Genomic DNA, 21,477 nt, shown 5'->3' with positions numbered 1-21,477 from the left:
ACAGTCGAGGTTGTGAAATCCATCCTTAAAATACTTGCCAACAAATAAATTCTTTGAATATACTACAAAAGTAAAGTTTACGCCATCTAATTTGTAACCAGACCAAATTCTGAATTAGTTGGAAATAATTAGTGAATTTTAAGTGCATTTATACAAAGTGCCTGTGAATATCTGCCTGTTTTGTTGAATTCCCTACGAGACATGAGAATTAGTCTAAAATAAAATACACCTCACAAAGAATAAAGATTTGTCGCCAATGAGTATATTCAAATAGGCAATTTATTATAAAGAGTATTTTCCAGAATATTTAAGTAATGGCTACATCACTGGAACATGGTATTCTCGAAGGCAGTTTTCTCAACCTCAGCACTATTGACAATTCTTTCCTGGGAGCTGTGGGGGGATGTCCTGTGAAAAGCAGCATATCTGGCATCTACTCACTAAATTGCCTCCAGTTGAGAAACACTGATGTATGGTAAATAGTTTTGAGGGAAAAACATCCATTTGCATATATGTTATGATTTGTTCAAATATATCAGTTATGTTTCTCATATTTTAAATATTATCTAAAATATATGTAATAAAAAATATATACAGGAAGTCATATACAAATGATTATATAGCTAGTTTTGAAATGAGGAAAAGAGTTCTATACACTAATTTCTTAAAAACCTGAATGACTGGAATCCATTTCTATTCTGTAACAATTAAATACATCATGATGAATAATATCATTTAGGGCTAAAAGTTTATGTGACATTTTGTATATGACTTTTAATTTCTCCTTATTGCTTAAAAGTATAGTTGTTTTAATATCTCTTAAGCTGCCATACATTTCAGTTATCATAGAATCATGAACTAATAAATGATCTGTAGTTGTTTGTTCTTTTTCAGTGTAATTTAGTGAAGGATTAAAAACACAGTTAAATTATGGAAAAAATTTCAGCAACCAACTCAATTCTGGTCTGCGGGCTTATAAACCATAGTATCAGAAGTTCTCTGGGGCAACTGTGTGCTTTTTTTTCTATACACAATGTATGCATATTCAATAATTCTATATTATTAAAAATGTTGCATGTGGTTGTGAAAATGTACCTTAGAAAATGAGTGTTTGAAGCATGAGTCAAGTTGCCTTATAGTTAAAAAAAGTGAGACTTCCATTTCTATACAAATTTATGAGTTCAAACTGTAGTTCCATCAGTACTTTTCAGATATTGATGCAAATGCAAATAAAATGTCTGTACTTCAAAATCCATTTACTGTGCAGTTGAGAAACTTTCAACTAACTTTCAATTGGAAGTAATTAATCTACACTGTAATGATAGTAAAATATAAAATTGAATAACCCAATTCTATAAATGTTGCTCAATTAAAATAATATGCTCATTGACTGATACCAATATTTGATAGTATCTAATTCACGCATTTTTAAAGATGAAATACATAGAATCTCTTAACATATCAACATTAATGAACTTTGCAACCATTTTTCATGATAGGGTATATAACTTTGAACCACAATGAAGCAAAATGCTATCCTCTCCACAGAGAATTCTATTGTCACTAGATGAATATTATTAAAAAATATTATCGGGGCACCTGGGTGGCTCAGTTGGTTAATTGTCTGACCCTTGGTTTCGGCTCAGGTCATGATCTCAGGGTCCTGAGATCGAACCCCGAGCCAGGCTCTGTGCTTTGCAGGGAATATGCTTAAAATTCTCTCACTCTGCCCCTCCCCATGCTCTCTCTCTAAAATAATTAATTAATTAGTTAATTAAAATAGTTATATTTTGAATTTATTTAATAAAATTTGTGAAGTTTTTTTCTCTTGTTATATAAGCACCCACATAATATTATCGATTGTCTCTTGATCCATTTCTCTAAGGACATGGGTCAGAAATGATCCTGTTATTGCAGCCACATTATATTGGCCTGAGCAAATAGCATTATGAACTGATTCCCAAATTCCTATCTAATTGTCTAAATATCTTCTCAGTATATTCAAAGATACCAGACATTCTATTATGTTTATCTTCTGGGAGGTATATCTCATGTACATATCTCCAAATGGGATTGGTTGTTCTCTACGTCTGTTACATAGCTGTCTATTCTGGATCTCCCTCATGGATATTTCTGGAAATGCACTGTATCTCTCTTGAACTGTGACTCCAGCTATCTGGATACTATTATTCTTTCTTGTTTTGTAAGAGAACCTCCTGCAGAAGATTCTTGAGAAAAGGCACACAGGAAATAAAAGCATTGATATTTCCTTTGTCTGAAAAATTACTTTATTCTACCCTCACACTTAATTTATAGTTTGGCTAAGTGTGTATTTCTAGCTTGGAAATTTCTACAATTTTAAAGGTTTTTGAGAAGTCTGATTACATTCTGATGCCTCAATTGCATAAACTTTTCCTTCTATAAGAAATTTTACACATATTCTTTATCCCCATTTCTTAAAAATTTCATGACAAACCTAGTTATAGGTCTATCTAGAAACTCAGGTCTTACAATCTAGAAACTCATGAGTCCTTCAATTAGGGAGATTTACTTTAATAACAATAATACTAAAATGTTATTTCTTGCATTCTATTTTCTGATTTTCAAGAATCCTCTGATTCAGCTAATGAACCTCCTAAGTTCATTGGCTAATTTTCTACTCTTTTCACTCCTATTTTCTGTTTCTTTGTATTTTTACATCCTTGTTTCTGGAAGACTTCTAAAACTTCATTTTTTTAAACTTTCTCTATATTTTAGTTTTTTAATCTTTTACTTCACTTAAAAATAGCATCCTCTTGTTTCATAGACATAAAATCTTCTCTTACCTTTAAGAACCTTGATAATAGTTTTTGTTGTTGTTGTTCTTGTTGTTTTACTTTTCCACACTTTACAGAATCTGTTTTAGTCCCTGTTTTTCATGGGAAGTTATCTGTTCATACTTGACTATTTGCTCATGTTTAAAGAAGAGAGCACTAAAATGCTGAGTAACATCTCTGTGCTTGCAGTTGTGGTTTATGGACTGTGATCTTAATAGCAGAGTAATCTGGCTGGGTTGTTTCCTTGGGGCAATTTCTGATACCAATATATTTAGGTCTTTTATCTTGGGCTGTCTAAATTCCTCAGAAAAGAATCTTCCAATTTCCTGTCTGGTTGTCAGCATTCTGAGAGCTGTGATAGGAAAAATGGCTATGGTTCTCCATAAGTAGCATGAAACTTTTTACCTTGTTGTCCTCTCAACCCCATGTCCACTTTACTTTGGTGATCCCTGGTTCAGAGACCCTACATTTTATTTTATTTTTTCCAGAGAATTAACTCCAGTTTTCTGTCAGAAGTGGAAAAAAAAATACATGAGGGCCTAGCTGCTTATTAAATAGACTTTCAAACTTTCTTCTAGTTGAGTCTTCACCTTCATTCCCACTTCCAGAAATTTCTAGTGCCACTAACAAGTAAGCCTTTAGGAGTTTCTACAATATATACTAGTCTTCTCAGTTTCTAGTTTAGGGTTCTATTTCACTAGTTTTATTTCAGTGGAGTTTTAGAAGAGAGTGGATAAAAATAAGTATTCTGTCTGCTCTTTTTAACCAGATATGTATTAGGAAAAATGTATTAAACTTTTTATTTTGAAATAATTTTAGATTTACAGAAACTTGCAAAGGTAGTACAAGAGTTCTCATATGCATTTCATCCAGCTTCCCCTAATATTAACATCTTACATCATTATGGTACATTTAACAAGAAATCACACAATAAAAACGAATAGATTACAGATTTTATTTGTATTTCATCAGGTTTTCCACTAATGTCTTTTTTTCTGTTCTAGGATTAATTCACGGTGAAACATTGCAATCAGACACCATATCTCATTAGTCTCTAATTACTGACAGTTTCTTGGTCTTTCCTTACTGGTCTTTCCTTATTAGGACATTGACAAATTTTTTTTTTTTTTTTTTTTTTTTAAGAAAAAGACTTTCTTTATTTGAGAGAAAGTGAGAGAGATCACAAAGGAAGAAGGAGAAGAAGACTTCCCGCTGAGCAGGGAGCTTGATCCCAGGACCCCGAGATCATGACCTGAGCTGAAGGCAGATGCTTAATCAACTGAGCCACCCAGGCACCCAAGGACATTGACACTTCTGAAGGGCACTTTTCTGGTATTTTGAAGAAATCTGGATTTAACTCTTTTTTTTCTCATGGTTAGACTAGGGTTATGACTTGGGGTAAGAATACCACAGAGATGAAGCATGCTTCTCATTATATTGTATCAGGGGAATGTGGCCTTAAACGTAATTTATCACTGGCAGTGTTAACCTTGGTCATTTGGTTAACATGGTATCTGCCAGGTTTCTCTGGTATAAAGTTGACATTTTTTCCCTTTCTAAAATTTATTCATTAGACATGAACAACTAAGTCCAGCCAACACTCCAGGGGGCATGAATTAAGTATCATCTACTGGAAAAGTGTATCTATATTTATTTTTAGAGATACATGAATATTTTTAGAGTATACTTTCTTCTATAGCCATAAAACTGTTCCTCTTTCTAATTTTTGCTTCAGTTCTAGAATTTATATTTTTCTTGATAAGTTTTCATTTCATTTAAACTTTACAACTGATTGGTACTAAGTCATTTATATTATGTTTAAAATTTGTATTGCATTTATGTTAGGTCACTTTATTCATTCCTCTGACAATGTTTATTAAAAACATCCTTCTTCATCAATCTTGTCAAAGATTTGTGAATTACATGCCTTTTAAAATGATAATATTTTGAAACTTTTCAATACATATTGTAAATTTCTGTTAGAAACTTTATTATTTCTTTCTATTTTCTTTGGATCATCCTATTCTTTCTTTTTTAACTGTATTAGTAAATTAGGTGTTAGCTCATTCTTTTCCATTCTTTCCTATTTTCTAATATATGTATTTAAGATTATGATTTTCCTTTGAAGTACCCCTTAGATGTTTCTCACAGTTTTTTAAGTAAATAACTATTTTAATAATGACTGCATTATATTTTTGTGCTTAGCTTTAAAAAAATTTACACATAGTGAAATGCACAAATCTTAAGTGTATGTACAGCTCAATGGATTTTCATATATATATATATATATGCCAGAAGGGTACTTTGCCACCATCACCTTGACGTTCCTTGACAAGAATGGAGAGACTGAGCTGTGCATGGAGGGCAGAGGCATCCCTGCCCCTGAGGAAGAGAGGACACAACAGCAGGGCTGGCAGTGGTACTACTTTGAGGGCATCAAACAGACCTTTGGCAATGGTGCACACTTATTTTAGGGCTGGCAACAGGGGGTCTACCTGCTATTTCAGGCCAGCCCTCTCCTGACTGGGGCTTGGGACTCCCAGGATTGTACCATCCCAACCACTAACTTGGGGCTGGGGCCCTTTCCCTCCATGTATACGTTGGGTTTGTGCATGTTTTCTGCTGGGTGGGATCAGAGGGTGATTTCTCTTTTATGTGTACATATGCTAAATAAACATAATTTTTAAAAAATCCCACAGGGAGTGGGGTGGGGATATGTGTGTGTGTGTGTGTGTGTGTGTGTGTGTGTATATATCTCCACCCATTCACCCACTCCCAGATCAAGATAAAGAGTGACTATATACCGTAGAAAGTTCTCTCTTGCTTTCATCTACCAGAGACAACCACTATCATAATTCCTATCAAATGCCTCAGACAGATGAGCTTTGTCATATATCTCATTCTTCCTCACACTGGAGCAATTTATGCATTTGCCATATTCCCTCGTATATTATATGGTCCTTGAACACAATGGCAGAGTCTCATTCATGTTTCTAATCTCTGCATAAACTACCATTGGTCATGCACATAGCAAGTATTTGATATGTAGTTCCCTGGATATGCCATCTTTCTCTGGTTGAAGTGATTTCCCCTTAGCCTCCTCCTATGATGATCAGACGTACTCCTTAAGCACAATTTAGTTTGAGTATCATCATCTGTACATCCCTGGCATGCTCTAGACCTCCCACATCTTCTCCTAGGGTGGTGAGTTAGCTCCCTTTGTATGTGCTCAGAGACACCCTATATTTCTATCTCAAAGCACTCTATAACTTAAAACAGTAGGGATCCCTGGGTGGCTCAGTAGTTTAGCGCCTTCGGCCCAGGGCGTGATTTTGGAGTTCTGGGATCTAGTCCCACATCAGGCTCCCTGCATGGAGCCTGCTTCTCCCTCTGCCTGTGTCTCTCTCTCTCTCTCTGTGTCTGTCATGAGTAAATGAATAAAATCTTTTAAAAAGATAAACCCTTATAACTGTAATAACTGCTTTACTTGTCTATCTTATCAATGAGATCTCTTTGGAATCAGGGATTATATTTACTACAGTTCATATTCTTTATGACTAGAACTCTAATATAGTATCCGGCACAGAGTATAGATACATAGTTCATCTTCAATAAATGAGTGAATTTGTTTCCCCAGTAAAAGAAAATCGACTAAGCGTAGGTACTGTAGCTTATATTTGTTTTCCTCAGAGCACCTGTATGGTGGGTTTACCCTAGGTGAAAGCTTCCCAAAGTTTCTCAATTCACAGCTCCCTTGCTACCTCAATAATTTTTGTCACAGTGGAAATATCTAATTGTTTCATTTACTAACTCGTAAGGTCATGACATAGTAGCCATTTGAAAAGATGATATACAAAAATTGAAATACAAATACTTGAATTTTATCTCTAACCCAAATTACTTACTCATTTTATCTGACTCAGATATTACTTATCTCTAACCCCAATTCATTCATGTAATTTTGTACATAGCAGGAATTGCACAGCTCCTTACATCTTGGCATAAGATCAGACAATGACATTCTCACTTCTTGTTCCACATGGATATTTGCATAGTACTTGTTTTTTATCACAGCAACCCCGAAACCCAACTTCACTACAGTATGATGTACTAGAAAGGAATGTAAGACAAACCAGTACTCCCAACCTAGTAGTTAACCTGGTTTTCAAAAGATCCCAAGTATCTGTGTGTTCCCCTCTAATATTTAAAATATCCTGTAGCATCCTTGTGAGTTCACTGTAGCATCTCAGGGCACCTTTATGCATTTTGGAAACTACAGTGTTACATAATCACAATAAACATCCATTCACTCACTGTTTATTATTCATAGCACTCTGCTAGGTGTTAAAATGACAGAGGTGGTTAAGATGGTTGCAATCATAGGGATAATAATAGTAATAATAACATATCAAAATGGCAGCAGCCATCTGTGCAACACTACCACATATTATGTTCCAGATACCATGCTAAGTAAGTGAGTGAATTTCAGCTGGGTCAATAAAACTCGTTAATGATACTTACAATGCAAGATTCTGGAATTTAAAGTTAACAAAATAGTGATGTGTATTTTAATTTCATACTCAGAACCAGTTTGAGAGGCAGGTATACCCAGGTATATACTTAAGTTATATGTTTAGAAAATGGCAATATAAATAGATTAAAGGGAGTATTACAGTAATTATTGCTAAAAGAGCGTTTTCAGGGCACCTGGGTGTCTCAGTCAGTTAGGCATCTGCCTTTAGCTCAGGTCATGATCACGGGGTCCTGGGATCAAGCCCCATGTTGGGCAACCTGCTCGGCGGGAAGCCTACTTCTATATCTTCCTCTGCCATTGCCTCTACTTGTGCTCTCTGGCTCTTTCTATCTCTCTGTCAAATAAATAAAATAAAAAATCTAAAATAAATAAATAAAATAAAAATAAATAAAAATGGAAGAGCATTTTCAGTAACTAAGAATGGCCAATTTCTAGAATATTAGTAACTAGGTATAAGTCTGTGGAGTTGGAAATTGCCATGTACCTATAATGATACAAAAATAGAAACTGAAATCCCAAACCAAAAAGAAAATGACAGTAGAAATTATATTTGCAATGCATACATTCTTCAATCTTCCACTCAATCCATTCTTCACAATCCTAGATTAAAAATGCTATCCTTTTTGCTATGTAACTTGTGATTTGCTAGCTTTATACTGTGCTGAGCTAAAATTATTTTACCTACTTCTAACCTGTCCCCCCAGAGTTAAATAGAAAAAAGCCTCATTTTATGACTGTCCTTCAAATAGGTGAAAAATGTTACCATAGCTTTATTTTCCTCTTCTCTGAACTAAATACTCCAATTCCTTCTATAGTTGTGATAAGGTTTTCTGCTCTGTTACTGGTCTGACCACAGTACTTTTTTGCATGACATTTATAGTCTCTAAAGTTGTTTCACAAATCTATCTCAGTTTTCATTTAAAAATGTTTCCGAGGGCCTCACAACTCTATAAAGCAGGTTATTAATTAATTATAATTATTTTATATAATTATAATTTATCTTTAAATAATATATAAATAATATAAATATAAAATTTTATATTTATTAAAACTGTATTTATAATTTATAATAACTAATTGTAATTAATTATTAATCCCACTTTACAGATCTGAAAGTGGAGCTTCATACATTTTTAAAAAGTAGGCATTGTTACATGAACACAAACTAGGACTCATATCTAACCCCACCTACTTCTTAGCATACTTATTCTGGTAATCAATTATTCTTCTGATCACAGAAAATTCACGAAATGCCAAAAAAAATTTGTAGCCTCACATGAAAGAACTAAGAGTAAGCTTCCTTTAGTGTTCAAGCAAAGTAATCAAGGACGCAAATTTCTTCATCTCCAGTTCTTAGCTCTGCCTTTGGTGTAGGATCCATTTTCATAAAAGTTCTACACATATGGTCCCAAGATGGTAATATAACAGTTTCAAGGATTTTCCCATTTTCCCAAGGTGAATGACAGTGTTTATATACCTGAAGAAGAAGTTCCAAAATGGAGCCTTCTAGCCTGGACTCAGAATATGTATGAATTTTTAGGACTTGTTAACAAAGGGGTAGGACATAATCATTAGCTTGAATAAATAAGGGTTTTTGTCTAAATTAGAAAGTAGGTTAAATCTCACCTAAACCATATGGCTAAGAAATAAAAAGTATTACTTTGGGAAGAAAGGAATTGATGCTGAGGAGACACCAATAAATGTCTAAGATGATCCAATTCTGATTTGGAAATATTTCTCTTAAAACATGTATATAGAAATGAATGTGATGCTTCCATCAGACCAGTGAAAGAGAGCATACTACTTTACCTAAAAATTCTATTTGGACTCATGCACCCCCTCATCACCTTACAGCAAATCCATACTAGCTGTTCAAAGAAATCATTTGCTGAAGCTAATGAAGCTTTCTTCTCCTTGAATATTATTTCCTTGAATAATAAGAATAATCTCAGTTTGACACTCAAAAGACAATCTGATTAATATGTTTTTTTTAAAGATTCATAGCACCCAAAGCACTATTTGTGGTGACCCCACTATTGGTAAAATGTTCCATTTAAAAGCAATCAAAACTCTAAAAAGACCCAAATTGTGTTGATGGAAATCAAGTGCATTTTTAAAGATTAACATGTCTCTTTAAACTAGTGTTGATTCTCTACCATCTTATAACCCATTGCAGTTTTCAAGACTCAGCTCCTACATTTGGGGTATTTAAATCTAGTAGAGAAGAGACAGAAATCAATCCTTTAAATATAATATGCCTGGGCAGTGGTATAGTTATATACTAAATGCCAAAGAAGAAGAGAGAACACTTCAGTTAAACTAAGAAACATAAGAAGATGTTTTTTTTGGATTTAAAAAAAAGCAAAGTTATTAAATAAGAGTAGATTCTGCAAGTTAGGAAACCATTGTTATTCTAGGGTGAAGGCACAATATGACTCAAGGCCCAACACCATCAAATAGCATGATATGTGACCAGCAGTTTGGTACTAAAAGCATGAATTGTGAAGCAGAATAGCAGAAGATGAACTGAGTAGGTAGGGGGACCAGGTCGCTGACAGTTTATATTTTATGTTCTGAAAGATTTATAGCTCACACCAAGTAGCCTGAATGTTTCTATAGGCTATTGCAGAGGCACTGAAGAATTTAAAGCTCATTCATTTTTTATTCCAAATTGAAAGGGGACAAAACTGGAAGCAAAGATATCGATGTAGGAGGTCAAGGTAAACAATCAGAACTGCAGCTAAGTCAGTGAGAGCAGGCAGGCAGGCAGGCAGGGGGTGTGTATGCTTAAGGATTATTATCAGGTAAAATGGAAAGGTTTTAATGATTAAAAAGGTGTTAAAATAGAGATGAGAGAGGGAGAGTTTAGGAAAATCCACAGTTCTCTGGTTTGGGCAACTTGGTAGATTGTTACCTCATTGAATGAAATAGGAAGTAGAGTAGGAGGGAAGGGTCTTGAGAGATGAGAAGGTGAGTTGGATGCACTATGTGTTCACTTCTACCTAAGTGCAATACTTTTGACAAAAATGTAATTAAGATTTTACCTTTAATTAACTACGGCTATCAAAGTTTTATAAATAAAAATTTTAAAATAAACTAATGAATCAAAACTAAGTAAGTCAATACAGAAAAATTATTTCAGTGTTGTGAAATTATCTGGCCTGCTAAGCTAAAATAGAAATGCTATTTCCTTTTTTAAAAGAAGGGTCAGGTGGCAATGCTGAATTTCTTAAAGAAAATTTAACCACTGATTGTAATGTCTGTGGCTTTGGGGGAAACATAACCCCAAATTACAGTGGCTGTGGTTATAAACTATTATGAAGAGCTTCCAACGTCAGACATAGTTTAAGTGTCTGTATGCCCTGGAGTCCTTTTACAGGACTTTGCTAGAACAGCAAAATTAATGACTCTTTTTGCCCATTTTGGTGTCAATAACAAATGTACTTTCCTTTTGTTAACAACGATTTTCAAGGGACCCAGAATTAATTTAATATGAAAACCAAAAGAGTCAGAGTCATTAACTTTCTTCTCAATATTTCAGAAAAAAAACCTCAAATCTACAATCCACACTATGACTTGGTCTTAATTTATGACCAAGGCCAAACAAAATTATCTCTCAAATAAATTTGGAGAAATATGTGCCACAATCTTAGGGAATTGTGTTTTCTGTCATAGTTTAACATTTCTCTCTTCAGTTAATGTCTGTATTACACAGAGAAAATCTACAGGTAAATTATAAAGCCAAAGCTTTTTGTCTCCCTTACTTTTATTCCAAGTAATTTTAGTTACTTAGGTTTATACTGTTTTTCACTTTGCCACAGTGCATCTTTTCTTTATTTCTAGTGTGACTTGGTGGCTAAAGATGCTAATCGCTGTTAATTCTAAGTTTTATTTCCAGAATTCTTTGAGTTATTGAGTGCTATGATGTGACCTAAATCTTAGGTTAAAAACACAGTTTCCATGCTTTCATAATGTCATTCCCTTCAATCAGTACTCAAACACTCTGTAGTTCCCTGGACAGTAGTTCTTTAGTCTCTCCAGATCACAACTAGAGGAGAAAAAAATGAATGCTGGCCTCTGAAATCAGAAAGGAGGTGGGCAGAAGATGGCAGGAGCTGCTATTTATACTCGTGACCCTGAGATTCCTAGAAAATGGAGATGAAGCTTTGGCCACTTGAGCTGGGTAGCAGTGTGATACAGGAAGCAACAGTAACTTTAACACCTTCACAGTATCAACTGGAATACAACCATCATAAGTATGAGACTATTTCCACTATTACACCGTTAATCTGAAGTGGCCATATTTTTTCTAGGAAGAAGATGGCTACATTAGGTAAAAGAATGTCATATAGAGTCCTGCTCATCCAGAAGATTTTTATTATTTATGTATTTGGCTTTGATACCAACTCTATGGTTATTAATGCCAGTGTTTGGGCTCCAGCCCTGACAACACACCTGAACTCTGGACACACATTTCTAACTGCCTACTCAACATTTCCTCTAGGATTATGAAGAGGCACCTTGAATTTAATATGGATGAATTAGATTATTTATCCCCATGAAACTCAACCCTTCTCACCATCTCAAATTGCCATCTAGCCAAGAATTTATTCTGGTAGTTATTTGTTTAAAAAAAAAGCTTTATTTAATTTGTATCTAAATACAATAAGGTTCATCACTATAAAATATATAATTTGGTAAGTTTTGTCAAAGGTAATCACCACAATTATGATTAAGATATTTCTACCACTTTCAAAAAGTGCCCCTTCCCCAACTACTGATTTCTTTCCTCTTAAATCAGTTTTGCTTTCTTCAAAATTTCATATAAATAGAATTTAACATGTATATTTTTTGAGTCTGGCTTCTTCCCCAATTTCCTTATCTAAAGACCTCTACCACCCATTCTCAGTTAAACACATAACCCTTTCCAAAGCCCATATCACTATATGGAATTGCCTTATTCAGTGTGAATCTTTTTCAACTTAAATGTAAGTTCTCTGAGTGCCTTAGGGACATTGTCTATCTTGTTTGATGCTATATGCCCAGAACTTCCAACAGGGTGGACGTATGGTAGATATCAATAAATATTACTGAATAAAAAAAGAAATGAAAACAGTCCCTTCAGGTTTTCCTATTAAAATTATTGATACATTAAATGGTCAATGAGATGATTTTGTGCTTTATTCTAAGATGAGAACATTGGGAGGGGGAACAGTGTAGGGGCGAGTTGCAAGGCCTCTGCAGTAATGCTGTCTGATTTTGAATACAGCCTGTTGTCTCTTCTAAGGAGTTATTATCGCCTTGAGCAGGTTACATAATCTTCCTAAGCTTTAATTTCTATATCTGTAAAAATGGAGATAATTATGTCTGCCTCTTGTGAGTACTGAATGAGATCACACATGATACAAGGAGAAAACTGCCTGGTACATAGAGGTGAATTAATAAGAGCCAATAGTATTAGATTGATTGCCATCCTCACCACTACTGCTACATTACTATTACGTTACTATTTTCCACAATCAAAGCTGAAGAAAAACCTCTATAAAAATAGGTTTTTAGCTAGTAGCCTAAAATATTTATATACACTAAAGCCAGGTTAAGTGAAACTCAAACATGGAGAACTATTATTGTTTTCTTTATTGTTAAAGGAAACAATAACATTCTGTCAACTTTTGAAATGCCTAATATTCCAGGTATTTTCCTAAAAGTAGTAACAAGACATTACATATAAATCTGAAACTCACAATTAAAATCTTGTGATTATAAGGGTATGAACAAGTTCAAGAGGCAGAATTTCACATTCCTATCACTAGTAGCCTAGGAATAAAGTCTATTTAGAAATTATATTTCTGGTCCTGCAACTTTGGTAATTTTGGATGATTAATTATCTTAAAGGAATTTTTTTTACAAACCAACCTGTAATACTTCATTGCTTTTTATAATTTGCCTTTCTGTAGAATTAATGTGATTAATTAATGAAACAATGTCTATATATTTACTTGAGAATTTTGGATGAATAAAATTAAGTCTTATAAGTCATCTTCCTGAATTAATTGTATGATATTTTAGATCCTGACATTTAAGGACAATGATTCTGGAACACATTCCATAAACTACATATTAGGCTAGGGTCTCCCGAGTATAAATATGATTGAGACACTTATGGAAGTTCTCAGTTGAGTGGGACAGTCAAATAAATAGATATTTGAATTTGATATATGCTATAAGAGAATTAGGGATCCCTGGGTGGCGCAGCGGTTTGGCGCCTGCCTTTGGCCCAGGGCGCGATCCTGGAGACCCGGGATCGAATCCCACATCGGGCTCCCGGTGCATGGAGCCTGCGTCTCTGCCTCTCTCTCTCTCTCTCTCTCTCTCTCTGTGACTATCATAAATAAATAAAAATTAAAAAAAAAAGAATTATAAACTACAAAATAAGAGTCTAGGGCCTTTTCCCCTCCAACAAATGATAAGTACTCTCTGACTGCAAGTAATAGTAGGAAGGAAAATAAATGTACATTCACGTATTTGCAATCTTGCTTTTACAGTAAACGGCACTTTTAAAAACAGAGTAGTCCTTCAAATATTTCTAATGCTAGTTTCTGAAGAGCATACATACATATAATGTATAAGATGAGGAGGATTATAAATCTTGAGAAATGATCTCCTTTAGTTCTTTTAAATATTTATAATAGCATATTTGTCTTTGTTAAGTCCAACATCAACGTATCTTCCATTGACTGCTTTGGTTTTCCTGCACATGAGCCATACCTTCTTGTTTCTTTGCATATCACATACTATTGATAAAAATGGACATTAAAATAATACAATATAGGAACTTTAGCAATTAGATTTCCTTCATCTCCCAGGAATAATTTCTATTGCTGTTATTCGTCTAGAAACTTTTCTGACCTAATTCTGCAAAATCTGTATTCCTTGTCACGTGTGGCCATGGAGATCTCTGCTGGGTTAGCTCAGCAGTCAGCAAATAATTACACAGCAAATCCTTAAATACGTTGAACTAGATCAGTGATCCATCATTTGCCAAGGGACTTTGTGTGATGGCTAACACCTTTAACACTGCCAGGTTACAACTCTTCCTTAGCCTTCACTTTTTGCTTGAATAGAATCTAAATCAGTTAGTGGTGAGAGATTGGGTCTTCTCAGGTCTTTCCTGGGCATGTGCACAACTTTGTGTATGTGTGTGACCTTCAAGAAATCCAGGTTTATTTTCAGAAGTCAGTACTTTTCAAAGCCATCAATAATGGTCACATTTTCTAAATTTCCCTTTTAAGTTTTCTGGCCAGGGTCTTGTTTGACCAAGTGGTATTTCTAACTCAGGCAAAGTTTACACAATTGCCACTTCATTGTTTGTGACAAATATTCTGAGGATGGGGCTTTTCCCACTATAAGCAAGCTCTAAGCAAATGGGGACTTTCTGGGAAGATATCAGATGGGTCAACAGTAATGATTCCCTGGAGAAAAGTTTTTGTTTGTTTGTTTTTATGGAGCTTCACATTTTGGCTACCCACTCCAGTGGCTTCTACACTGTTGGTTTTCATAGCTACCATGGTTGTTAGACTACTATTATGGAACTAGGGAGTAGGGGACGGGAGTCAAGCAAGTTAAAAATCTACAAAGCTTGCTGTTCTTAGTGAGATTTAACTATTTTTGCTGAATAAATACTCCTTGGGTTGTTGAAGCCTTTGGTTAATATCCAGAGTTCTGAAAAAGTTGATTCTGACATTTTTTTGCTAGTGATTTCATTGCCTTTATGGAGAAGAAGCTAATTTGCAGGTATCTTTAGTTTATCACTCCTGAAGTGCTTAGACTCCATTTTAAAGAATATCAGTATTTGCCCAATTGCTTTTTGGTAAGTTAAGTTTATAAGTTTAAACACTTAACCTACCTGAAATTCATTTTAGTGTGCAAAGTCCAGAAAGAAATGGGCAGCTAGTTACAAATATTTTCAATCTTTTCTGGGTTAATTAGAAAGATACTTTTGAAAAAATAAAAAAGAAGATACTTTTGAGAATCTACATGGATCATTTCTGCAGAAGACTCTGCACATATATATGGTTTTCATAATTTCACTAAATTCACAGTTTGGGCCCCCTTCCATGCAAGAACAATCTTATGTCCTTCTGTATTCCATATTCCATCCTATTCCGTTGATCTGTCTGTATCCATAGCAGTACCATAAGTTTTAATTATGCCAATTATCTTACACCTCAGAGCCTTTGTAATTAACTATTTCCCTGCCTGAAACATTCTTTTCCCAACTATTCAAAAAGTAAGCTGCTCACTTCAATGCAGGCTTCAGCTTAAATGCTAACTTCTTTCTTTCTAAGATTTTAGTTATTGATTCATGGGAGACACACAAAGAGAGGCAGAGACACAGGCAGAGGGAGAAGCAGGCTCCATGCAGGGAGCCTCTAGTGGTGATCCCGGACTCCAGGACCACGCCCTGAGTCAAAGGCAGACTGCTGAGCTACCCAGGTGTCCCCAAATGCTAGGTTCTTAGTTCTTACCTGACTACCCTATTCATATACTGGTTCCCTGATTCTCCAGACTTTACATTGCTTCATTTAAATTCATAACACTGACCACTACATTTTATTATAGCTTTAATACTTTTTTGTCAGTCTTCTTCACAAGAAGGCATGCAAGTTGTTGAGTATTTTCTTACTACTCTATCACCAGAAATAAGCACAGTCCCTAGAACATAGCGGGCAGTCACTTCAATTATCAATGTGAAAACACTGAAGAGTAAGTTTGACCATGTCAATTGGTATGCCTACTGGCCTAAATAAACAAAAGCTATAGAAGTCTCATATGACTCCCAAGGAAAGTAATTTGTCAATTTTCTAGAGTAGGACTATGAAGCTCTAAGGGGCTAATGGAATGACAATTGTTTGGTTGTAGCTGCTTTAGTACAACTACATGAAAACGAAAGCAGCTGTTTAAGAAAGACTGAATACATTTGACGTTAAGAGCTCACATTTGAAAACCTGCGAGTTAACTAGAAACATTGTTCTTTCTGCTATATATGTTCTCTCTTAATACTCTTAACCACAAAGCAGTTAAACACCCATATACACACCCACACCACACCAACATACTCTCTTCCTCACATGTACCTAAAATATGCAAACATTTGAAAGAAAATAAAATGTGTTTATTCATGTCATGCTTGCATTACCCTTCACAGGACTCTGAAACTGGCAAACAAATTTTAAAGTATATCATATACTGTAATGTTTTCTGTAGACAAAAATGCTCCTGACAAACCAGCAGAGAAGTATGCCCTTATGATATATACTTTTCTGTTTGAGTGATGAACATGTGCTGATTTATTCATGCACTCTTGCCCAATTTTCATGGTGACTAATAGCCCACATCTATGTGGGGTTAGAGGAATGGTCTGTGGTCACAAAAAGTTTTAAGTAAACTCTCCCAAATCAGAACTTAACCAAAGATCTTGACCTTACTAGCATAGAATTCCAACCAACTGAACTGACAGTTAAACATCTTATATACAATACGTGCTCAATATGTATTTGATAGCACTAACAACAGAAGAATTAGAAAGCAATCATTACTCCCATAGAAAAGAGCAAGGGAATAAAAGAATAAAATCTGTCACTACACTTCTGTTTTCTTACCACAACTACCTAAAGATCTGTAACTATGTGCTCGGGAATAAATTTAAGTGACATTTTTTTAAAAGTGCATAACATTTATCCTGGAGGTTAAAAGCACTGACTTTTTAAGGGCTTCATTAAGATTAGCTAATGAATCATAAGAAAATCTTGTAGGTTGTTTGGTAAATGTTAGTCGTTTTATCTACATTTATAATGCATGATTGAGTAAACAATGGTAGGTAGTACATGTAACACTCTAATCATGGAAAACAGAGTTCTATAAATGTTATTTTTTGCTTCCTATACTTGGTTTGGGGAAGATTTATTCAGGTATCTCACTGCCTATGTAACAAAAAAACTAAACATCTAGAAAATAGAGCCATGCAAATTCAATTATGCAAAATGAAAGTACTGTAGTTTTTAATTGTTCAGATAGGCAGATAAAAGTTATTTTGTATAGGCCATATTTGTGGATATGTAATACTTTTTATGAAACCATGGGGATTATCTGTGAGGTCCTATTATCCGTACAGATATATAGAGATATACATTAGACATAATTGATGGAATCAAACTGTTTTATACATATATTATTTTGTATTAATTGTGTGTGTATGTGTACATTTGTGAAAAAAGGAAAAAAAAATTAAACCGAAGATTTATATATTGCAATGCTTAACATAAGTTTGGAATCTGACTTAAAAAAAAATAATAAAAAGATAAGATTATAAGTTCTGGATTTTCAGTATCAGTAAGTAGAAGGTACACTGATATATTAAAAAATATTAGTTCAAAATATTACTCTTAAAGGCAAAATAATCAATAGCCACTAAGGTAATTTTAAGATAAAATAAGGAAATTTCATTTTGAGAAAAATAAAAAGTACTTACGAAGAGTTAATTTTACTAACCTGACTTATTTTTCTTTGTTCTTGTATAGCTTTTTGAATTGCCTGAGATACTTTTTCTTGATCTTTTGCATGCTCAGTCTTCCATAACTCCCTTTCTTCAGCATGGACTTTTTCCAAACTTTTTCTTTCTTCTTCTATGGCTTTTAAAACTGCATCCTTCATTTCTTCTTTCTCAAGCTTCAAAACAAATAATGACTCAAATGAAAACATCTGAATGAATGACTATATAAGTTCTTGAATAAGAAAGATTTGGGTTAATCTAAAAGGTACAAAACTTGAATTCTATAGGGCTTAGTTCTGACACTGCTGTTTTTATGCATACTTAAAAACTGGTGTAAAATCAAATTTACTTATGTTTGTACAAATATTCATACATTATTCCCAAGGCACATCTAAACTTCACAGAAACCAAGCCTTAGCTTAAAGTAGCAGTTTTCGAACTATTTGATCTTAGAATCTCTTTACATTCTGAAAAATTATGGTTTACTTCAAAGAGCTTTTGTTTATGCTGGTTATACATATTAGTATTACTATATTAGAAAAACCAAGACAAAATAAAAAATATTAATTCATTTTATAACAACATTAAATGCACTGTATATTAATGAGTAATATATTTTATAAAAATAACTATATTTTCCAAAATAAAGAAGTGAAAAGAATATCTGTGAACCTCCTTAATATTTGACTTAACAGAAGACAGCTAGGTTCTGCATTAAATCTATAGTATGGTTTTTGGTTTAAGTACATAAAGAAAACTTAGTCTCACACAGACATGCAGTAGAAAAGAGAGTAATACTTAGCAGCCAGTTTAGATCTTTGTAAATACTGATGATTCCATACCAAAACCTAAAAAGGGGTAGTTCTTAAAGGGTAGTTGTGCTAAGGAAAATCACACAGTGGCCATAAGATTTTTGTCTTCTGCCACTTTTTCTTTTCTTGCACTTTTAATGAGTCCTTTATCCATGGATGATTTTTTTTTAAAGATTTTTATTTGGAAAGTATTGATTCAGTAAGTTATGCATCTCCTCTAGATGTTGACACATTTCATCATATCATAACAAAGACAAAGGTCACATTTGTTAATATCACCATCAATCTCATCAAAAAGGTCTTTAAGTATCTGAAAGCAGATACACATTTTCCAAAATTCTAATTTTGCTTTAAAGCTCAACTTTTATCATTGGCAATAAAAACTGTTAGATTTCTGGAGATACTGGGCTCACTCTGTTTGCTTTGGAGAAAATGTCTGCCAAATACTAAAGTCTGCATAACCCTCATTATTCAGTAAAATGGTTTTCCATGAAAACTGTTGAAATAAGAATTTCTCTCAAGAAAACCATCATATTTTGGGATGCAGTAAAGTCCATGGTCTTCCCACTTGTGATGCCTACACTTTTCTCTTTCTTCCAGTTAGCCACATTTGACACAAGTTAACAACGCTGAGTTACCATTTTCTAAACTCCTGTTTTACTCTACAATTCTTCTCTGAAACTACTCTCTTACTATGTGCTCACCAATGCTCTCCATTTTGTTAAATCCAAATAATATTTTTTTGTTTCAATCACTATTTTTCTTGTCATCAAAGTGACATTCTATATAGTTGACTATTTCTGTTTTCCTTTTCTTTTTTTGCATAACAACATGCTACTTTTATTTCTACTTATATGGCTGACTCTGTTCAGTTTTTTTCTAACTTCCTTTTTTCTCTGGATTTTAAATTCTGGAGTGGCTCAGATCTTACATCACTTGTTACTACTCTATACTCTCTGGTGAGGTGATTTACATAACAATAATTTCCATGGTTACTATTACCACCTGTCTGCTGAATAAAATAAACCATATTAGCATTTTCAGGTCATTTCTTTCTCTGAGTTGCCAGGGGTAGATTCAGTTGCCTACTAGCCTTGTTATCTGAATAGATCACGATCACCTCAAATTCTATACCAAACAAATAGTACCACTTTCCATGTTTCCGAGGCAATACTTCTGGGGGTTCCCAATCTGGCCTCCTTCTGTATTATCCACACCAAAAACAGATGCTGATTCTATCTCCTATTTCTAGATTTTTGTCTATTTCTTTCCTTTAAACTATTACCACTACTTTATTTCTGGTACTCACTATCTTTTAACACAGACTTTGGACACACTCTATTCTTTCCTTGCCTCTAGCCTTTCTGCTTCTAATTTCCCCCAAATTAATGTAAATTTTAATTATGTCATACCTACACTCAAAAATTTCGATGTGTCTATACAGAAGTACTATCCATATATGTATGATAATGTAATGCATTCCACTTTCCTAATTGGTAATAAGTAATACTTATGTGATTGTAAATTCTTTAAGAAAAAAGTCAGTCATCCTTCAGGTTTTACTCCTGGCAGGATACGAAACTTTCAAAATATTTACTCACTAAATTTAAATCTAATCTCAAAAGTTAGTGCTATGTATGTATGTGTTGGCATATGTATATTTAATATGTATGGATACACTACTTAGGTATTTCAAAGTTGGCTTTAAAAATCACATATCTTTTTATAAATATATATACACATACACACATTATTTGTGATGATGTCTATTAATACCAAGTGCTGAGATGCCTGGGTGCCTCAGTAGCTGAGCATCTGCCTTTGGCTCAGGTCATGATCCCGGGGTCTTGGGATCGAGTCCCACAATGGGCTCCCCACAAAAAGCCCGATATTCTCCCTCTGCCTATGTCTCTGCCTCTCTCTGTGTCTCTCATGAATAAATCAATAAAATCTTAAAAAAAAAATACCAAGTGCTTACTAGCGTCCCAGCAGATATTCTCTTTTAACAATAATAATCTAAATATGTGGTATTTCAATGTCATTCTAGTCCTGCATAATGTTAATTGAACAATAATAAAGATAGATAGCAGCATCCTAAGTTTAACAGGAAAAACAAGAAAGAAAACAACTCTTTGATTTTTCTGTAATGAGGCTTTATACACAAAAAGTTGATTGACTATACCACTGATGAACTCAGTTTTTAAGTTCCACTTACTTACAAAGAAACCCATTATTACAGATAGAAATACCTTTGCAGCAGATACTAATGCCTCTTTATTTCTTTGCCTTTCTTCTTCTAAACATTTTTCCAGTATATCCTGAAATGATAAGACAGTTGGGTAGACAGTAAATGTATTATTTGAGGTAATTATTTGAGGTAATAGAACACATTCTTTCTACACTCTGAACAAATGTCAAGTATTACCTTCTGTTCTTGAGATTGCTGAATCAAAGCTTCCTTTATTTTTTCTTTTAATAGTTCCTTCTCTGTATCTAGCATTTCAAGGAGTCTCTGATGCTACAAGGAAAGATAAATAAATTATGATTATGGCTCTGAGACCAATAATCTATCAACAAGGAGAGCACTGGTGGAATTCATTTGCCTGGTTGTACTGAAGTAGTCATTAGAGGAAACAATGGGTAGATTGCTAAAACTAAGACTTACAAGAAAAAAAGCCACTGAATTCACCTTTTGCCAGTCAGCCAAGAGACTTTTTTGTGGCCCCAAACTCAGTTAAGTATATGACACAGGATCTAACTTAA

At 34.1% G+C, this 21,477-nt stretch overlaps 1 protein-coding gene across 8 annotated transcripts in view; it reads right to left on the bottom strand.

Annotated features, from left to right (window-relative positions):
• CCDC91 (coiled-coil domain containing 91) overlaps positions 1-21,477 on the bottom strand; it is a 332,875-nt gene that overhangs the window by 57,794 nt on the left and 253,604 nt on the right. For all 8 annotated transcript variants that reach the window (XR_005379978.1, XR_005379979.1, XR_005379981.1 and 5 more), the window contains 3 exons: positions 21,140-21,232; positions 20,964-21,032; positions 17,902-18,078 (listed from right to left, as the gene is read on the bottom strand). Coding sequence is in view for 4 of the 8 variants with exons in the window: in XM_038577155.1 (XP_038433083.1) it covers positions 17,902-18,078; positions 20,964-21,032; positions 21,140-21,232 (339 nt within the window). In the remaining 4 variants the exon portion in view is untranslated. The remainder of the gene's footprint in view (positions 1-17,901; positions 18,079-20,963; positions 21,033-21,139; positions 21,233-21,477) is intronic.

This window comes from Canis lupus, chromosome 27 (genome assembly GCF_011100685.1).
Source record: "Canis lupus familiaris isolate Mischka breed German Shepherd chromosome 27, alternate assembly UU_Cfam_GSD_1.0, whole genome shotgun sequence".
In the NCBI taxonomy this organism is placed as follows: domain Eukaryota; kingdom Metazoa; phylum Chordata; class Mammalia; order Carnivora; family Canidae; genus Canis; species Canis lupus.
This window is presented reverse-complemented; position numbering and strand designations above follow the sequence as displayed.